This window comes from Malania oleifera, chromosome 1, assembly GCF_029873635.1.
Source record: "Malania oleifera isolate guangnan ecotype guangnan chromosome 1, ASM2987363v1, whole genome shotgun sequence".
NCBI lineage: Eukaryota > Viridiplantae > Streptophyta > Magnoliopsida > Santalales > Ximeniaceae > Malania > Malania oleifera.
The window spans coordinates 5,287,988-5,295,102 of NC_080417.1; the positions used below are offsets into that span (position 1 = coordinate 5,287,988).

Genomic DNA, 7,115 nt, shown 5'->3' on the forward strand with positions numbered 1-7,115 from the left:
TCTTTTTCAAATAACAGCACCTAGGTCAAATGCAATATTCTTCACCCCTAAGACATTCATACTTCGCATAAATATATTACTCTCTTTCAAAAGGGAAAATCTCCCATGAAAGAGCAAGTACCATTATAATCAGTTGACGCATGCTATTTTTTCAATGTTGTTTATAGTTGCAAGTCCCTTTCCATGTCTTTTTTGCATGCTTTTACTTCTTTTCATCTGGTTAATTTCCTCATAAAATCATTGCAACTATGAGAGAAATTGGAAAAACCCACCTTTGGCCTTTGGCCCAATTGACTCCTTCTCTGACCTACCGGCTGATGGAAGCAACTGACAAAAAATAGCTGATGAAAGCTTTGAAGTAACGAAAAGGCATTCTGAGGATGAATGCCCACTGTAAAGACTACAGAGAACAGAGTCTTTTACAGAGACAAGGTCATAATTTGCCAGCAGAAATAAAAATAATCCATATATTGACTTGAATAGAAAGGGGATTTCAAATGCTCAATGGTGCATGGAGGTCAAACATATGAGAATGTTTGATCAAGTGGATGGCTACAAGCTCATATTGTAGTACTATAATATGAGCTTAGTGTAGAAATAATCATAGTTTAATGTAGAAACTGTCATTTCAAAGGTTAGCTACCATGGGGTATGAATGGATTTAGCTTAGAACACTTCAAAAACATTCTTTAGCAACAATTAGTGTTCTCAATCTTACAGTTGGCTGAGAAACAAATGAATGGAAGAAAATGGGAAAAAAACAAGCGTGAATCCTGGAAGCTAATCCCAATACAACAATCTGATCGTGTTTAAAATTTTCAATTCCTGATATTATGAACCAAAAATCCATAACTCGAACACAGATTTTCTTTCCATTCTCTTCCCTACCCTTTCTTTTGTTTTCTCATCTTCCAAACAGATTAAAATGCCGCAAACGATTTTGACGGTGTGCAAACCCTAGGACAAATACAGAGCCAAGAACTAGACTCGGTGCTGTTGCGTATCCATATGAATATTTCAGTGTTTAGAAAACAGTGAAGGTTTGATTTATCTTACAGAGATTCACCGAGTCAGCTTGGGACAAACAGAGTCAAACGGTGGCAACACTCGCACACAGACTATTCTGGGGACGGCGACTTCCTACTCTCCTCATCTCGACTCTTTAATTCCATCGATCTATCTCTTGACTGTCCTCAATTTGACCAAAGTTTTGAGATTTATCAGGAGTAATTGCAAGCTAAGCTACTAAGAGGTAGCAATACTTAGGGATTAGGTATTAGGGAATACCATAGATGGACAGTCGTGGAGGCCATGGATGCGGCCAGCAGGATTTGTGCTAAGGGAAATCACTGACGGGTATGGGAATTTAGGGTTGACAATGAAATGACGATGAGATCCGCATGTGGAAGGGAAGACCGGATGAAGAACAGAGAGAGACGGCGACCCGATGGGACGGGTCACGGGAGGGACCGGCTGGAAATTGGAATACAGATCGCAAAGTTCCCGTCGGTAGATAAGGTAGGAATTGTCCACCACAGAGATTGGCATGCGCAGTCAGCTCCATTACCGTCCGGTTGGCTACAAGAAGGCCCTGGAAAATTCCTCCTGCCACAATCTCTGATATTCCCTGATAAAGATAAGATCTTCCCTACCACTGAACTTGCACGCGTGGTCCGCCCCTTCACCATTTCTCACTCTTTTGAAATGACTTGAACCAAAACAAAAAGTATAAATTTTTAAAATAAAAATTATTTTATGAAGTTACTCTTTTAATTTATATAATTTATAAATTTAAATTTTAAAGTAAGGGTATGAGATATTTTGATTAGAATAATCCTTTTTAAGTTTGATAAAAAGGTAGGCACTTTTTTAGGTTTACAAATTTTTCATCATCTTTTATTAAAATACAAATTTTTAAGAAAAAATTTGTATCTTGACAATTTTGAGAAAAGATCTACATTATTTTTTGAAATTTTAAGTAAGATTAAATGGAATCTTAAAATCTCATGAGTAGTCTCTATCTTTTTACTAAACCTCGGGAAAAGTCAATGTCCTTAGCTCTTAAAAAAACGATTGAAAATTATATGAAATTCTTGCATTATTAGCAAAACATATTATTATTTTTATGGTATAGCGTTTAGTATAGTTACAAACTAATTAATCAACATAATATGTTTGTTCTATTTTTTTATTTAATTAATTTAAGTTTAGGTTGGTGGTGGTGAGCTTAGGTTGATTTGCTCATCATTCCTTTGCATGCTGCCAGCGGAAAAGGTTCATATTTGTTTAGAGAAACTAAAAGAAGTGCATTTCTTTTTTTATAAGATGAATAAATCTCCACCAACCAGCCCAACTTCAAACCCATTATAAATATGTTGTCATCCTTAAGCACCATGTACTACTCCCAACAAAATTGCCTCCTTGGTAACTCTTGCTTGAATAATATCCTATCTCAAAGAACTTTTATGGCCATGGCTATAACACTATCTTTTATTTTTGTTCGATTTGTCTGTCTTCTTCTTTTTGCACACCATATAATTGCAAGCTCTGAAAGTGTTGATCCAACCGAGGGTTTTGTTGATGTACCCTTGAACAAATATAACTTTCAAAATTTGAAACCCTATGACTTACCAGTAAACAAGCGGTATAGTTTCGAGAATGGCGTTCATACTATGTGGGTTTACTCAACAGATAACCCTCTTGCAAATGGTAGTCCAACCCACCCTCGCTCAGAAATTAGAATTGAGGTAAACATTCTTTATTATTTTCTATCTATTATTTTAGTTTCGTTTTTTAACTAATTGAAACTCTTAACTTTTTCTTCTTAGGGATACTATTATGTTACTGGTGTTTGGCAATTTGAAGGATACGGATACATTCCATCAGGGACATCTGGTGTGTGTATTATGCAAGTTTTTGGAGCAAAAACTCATCCTACAACCCTAATGCTTAAAGTTAACAATGGTACTCTCACATACTACTTGAGCAGCATCCTCGAACAAAACATATATGATAGGTGGTTTCGATTGAACGTAATCCATGATACAGAAGCTGCTATTACAAGGACTTTCATTGATGGGATTCTCAAATATGAAGCTTTCAATCGTGAAAATTCCTCCCACCATTTCCAATTTGGGGTATATCAACAAGAAAATGCTTCCTTTTACACGGAGTCTCGTTGGAAGGGAATTAGAGTTTTGAAGAAACCTGGTGATGATTCTAGAAAATTACCATTGAAGATAGGTAATATTTCAAGAAAATTATTATAATGAATAAAAGTACTACTTAGCTTGATGTCCCGTTTCAAAAACAGTGTACGTACTTGAAGAAAATTTTGGGAAAAAAGGTTAATAAATTGATGAATCAATTAATTAATTCACGCGTACTTAACTCTTTTTAATTATTCGTGACTATTTTGTTAGTGATGATTTTTTTTTTTTTTATATGGGGTTGTATTAAAATAGTTGAGACCAAGGGAGCATAATACACCATGTCAACAATGTAAAAATATACCATTTTGATGTGCTCTATAGTCTTTTTTAATGTTGAAAACTACAAAATGGGAAAAAAGGAGAGTGCGCTTCCACGTTCACACATTGACGATAAATTTTTAATTTTTTAATTAATTAATTATTCAGGCGTACACTAATCCTCTAGACTCACATGGTGGAACATGTGTGAGAGAGTTGGGATCATTTTCCTTCATTGTCCTTTAAATTTTTGTGGTTGTCTAATCACTTTTTTTTTTTTTTTTTTAAATAAGTTTCATAATTTTATTTATAAAAATAAGTCCAAGTTATGTGGAGACATGTACGTACATGAACTCCTCATTAGGTATTATAGCTAATAGAATGGGATCATAGTAAACATTAATTTGAGATGCACATATTACAATACTTGCTTTCTTATGAAGATAAAACTCTCTTTAAACTTGTAATTTGACAAAGTGAAGTAATTGACAGGCTTAAAGCCAACCCCGAGCTCAACTCTAAGCCAATTCAAGCATGTAGCACATTTTGTGAATTTTATTGAATTATGGAATAAACTTTCTTGTATAGAATTCTTTACATAATCCTTTATTCTATTCTTTCAATAGCATTATAGAGTCTATATAAAGAGATGGTATGAGTAGAGGCTCCATTAATTGTGCAAAAAGTGCTAGTAAGAAATCATTTGAGGAAAATGGTTTGGTGGGTATGACATCAACTTGGGCATTTACAATTTCTTGTGGCAGAATTTTGGGTCATTTTGGAGGTTTTAAAACTGTATGGAGAATATTTGATGCATCGAACATATATTGTATCCATCTCATTCTTTGAAAAAAATGGTAAATATTTTGTAGCATTGGACTACTTGTTTTAAGAATGCTTTTGGTTTTCTTTCCATTAAAATTTCTTCCGTCCTAAATGCAAGTTAGCACCCTACCATGCATTTTAAAATATCAACTAACGATTATATATCAAATATGCATCCTATTGGTTTCCCCTTGAATTCAAGCTACTGACTCTTTTTAAGTAATAGTCATTTCTCAACATCATGATCCCCTTGTTGAGAGGTTAGAGTTTTAAGTGATAGAAATTCATTAAAAACCAGTTAGAGACGTCACTTTATTTTTAATAGAAAGGTAAAAATAAAGAAAATTTCTAAAAAAATAAAAATGGTTCAATTGTGCGAAAGGAAGATGGTTGAATAATCATATGAATAATGGTAATCCAACTAACACCCTTAACATTACCTATTCAAAGAATGGTTACATCGTTTATGTATGTGTGTATATCTTCCATTTTTCAAAAAGAGAATATTCATGAGACTTGTATGGATGAATAAACCACACAGAGGCCCCACTACTATTTTATTTATTTTAAAAATTTTAACTTTATTTTGGAGAAAAATACTTTTCAATTTGTTTAGATTGAACTTATCCTTTTGGGGTAAGCTGCTTACGTACCTAATAACCGAGGTCAATGGTAAATGTATGTAAGCATGTGTGCATATTTGTTCAAGCTTGAGAAAAAATTCTCCACCCGTGTCCTATATATATATATATATATATATATATATATATATAAAGAGAGAGAGAGAGAGAGAGAGAGAGAGAGAGAGAGAGAGAGAGAGAGAGAGAGGAGGAGGAGGAGGAGGAGGAGGGAGTTATGCATGCAATCTGGGGATTTATTAGGCAGAATCAATCGCCCCTCCCACCCCCCAAAAAAAAAACAAAGAAAAAACACAAAAATAGGGGCTAAGAAAAACACTAAAAAGAGATATAATTAACTCACCATAATAAAGAAAAACATAAATATGGCCCAAATATTTTTTGGATAGTTTATATATTTTTGGATCACTATAGGTTACTTGAAATGATTAAAATTGACCAGAAAGTTGTAAAAATGCCCTAAATAAATAAAGAAAAAGGGAGAACCAGGATTTAATGTAATAATCTGAATAATAATAATGGTATTTAAATAGAGAGGGAGGGGAAATGGAAACAGTAACAGAAGGAAGCAGCTGACTTCTTCGACGAACACTTCGCATTCGTCAATGACGTTGTACTTTGGGATGCAATGACCCAAGAAAATTTATTAGGTCCTCGTCAACGAAGACAAGTTTCGTCGACGAGAAGATGCCGAGAAAGGATTTTTGGAAGTCTGAAATTCGTTGACGATGGTGCAAGTTCGTCAACGAACTTTCTATAGGACTCGTCGACGAGGTGACGTGTCTTGTCGACGAATTCGGCCTTATAAATAGCTGAAACTCGGATTTTTACATGGAAAATTCACAGAAACTCTCTCTCTCCTCTTTCTACGGTCTCTCCCTCCTCTCTCTTAATTTCGGCCCCGTTAGTCGTCGGATCGACGATCTGAGGCCACCACGACGCTCTTAGGGAAGTTCTCTCCAAATATGTCGGAGCGGATCATTGGTGGAAGTAAGTTGAAATTCATCCCTGAGTTGAGGTAAAACTTTTTATTCAAAATTTGGTCTTTTCACAATTGAAGGAAATGATATGCTTGCATAAATAATAAAGTTTAGTTCTAAGAGTTATCAATTTCAGGGTATTGCTCATGGTTTCCTACGGGTGTAAGACCAATATTATAGGGGGGCTTTTCAGTTGTCAGGTAAGGGGATAAATTAAAACAATTATTTTTCATTGAAATTACTATTATTTAATAGTAGCATAATTTTTAGAAAGCATGTGTTTATATGAGTATAATTGAGAAAATGTAAGTTTGGGAAAATACTACAATTGTACAGGAAATGTGATTTTAGAACGGAATATATGATTTCATTAAATTCGTGTGGCATGAATATTATTTTATATATATTATACCATGTTAAGTTAGATTTACAAAATAAAGCATGTTTACCAATATTTTCAGGAATAACATGATAAACACAGTAAATTATGATTTCAGAATATATAGTCGGTGCAAGGCTACAATTACTCATGTTATTCGGCGCAAGGCTACATTTATTCATGTTTTCGACGTGAGGTCGTAATTATTATGTTAATGTGGGATTCAGAAAATACTATTATTTGATTTAAGATAAACAGTTTATGTTTATATACTATATGTTATCAGAACCCGGATGTTAGTTTAGTTCAGTTTCAGATGCACGATACCATAGCTTATAGATCAAATATCTATGTTCAGATTGGTACTAACCACCCCACGAGGGGGTCGATGTGGCTTTCAGTGTAGAGTTATAGAAGTCCACATGGTAATCTGGACCAAGGTGTGGCGGGCCCATCGTACTTACAGATATTTTTGACTCGGTAGTGGTCGGCCATTGTCGGGTCCCACCTTTGGGCTGCACAACCCGTCGTGGGGGGTAATACATGACATCAGCTAACTATTAATCCTGAGTAGTTTTCAGTATTATAGATTATATCAGATAATACATGATTAGTTTGATTACTTGGAAGTATGAAATTATATGTTTATCAACCATATTACGATTTATGTTTTATGGTATGTGAAATGTACGGTATATGTATTACAACATTAAATATTCATGTTGCCACATAGTTGATTTTAATTTATCTACCCTTACAGAGAGGTGTCTCACCCTAAGTTTAAATTATTTCAGGAAACCCGAAGAGACTGGCGAGTCAGGGC

The 7,115-nt window shown here is 34.4% G+C and overlaps 1 protein-coding gene across 1 annotated transcript; it reads left to right on the top strand.

The window, feature by feature from the left end:
* The first annotated feature begins 2,407 nt into the window (after positions 1–2,407).
* On the top strand, positions 2,408–3,685 carry LOC131150656 (citrate-binding protein-like). Its single transcript, XM_058101512.1, has 2 exons — positions 2,408–2,747; positions 2,829–3,685. Exons 1-2 carry the CDS (start codon positions 2,466–2,468, stop codon positions 3,267–3,269), a joined length of 723 nt encoding a protein of 240 aa, XP_057957495.1. The 5' UTR covers positions 2,408–2,465; the 3' UTR covers positions 3,270–3,685.
* The last annotated feature ends 3,430 nt before the right edge of the window (positions 3,686–7,115 follow it).

Excerpts from the sequence above, each read along its gene's own strand:
- LOC131150656 (XM_058101512.1), top strand. The coding sequence starts at position 2,466 with ATGGCCATGGCTATAACACTATCTTTTATTTTTGTTCGATTTGTCTGT. Across the intron at positions 2,748-2,828 it reads GCTCAGAAATTAGAATTGAG|GGATACTATTATGTTACTGG; the intron begins GTAAACATTCTT and ends TTTTCTTCTTAG.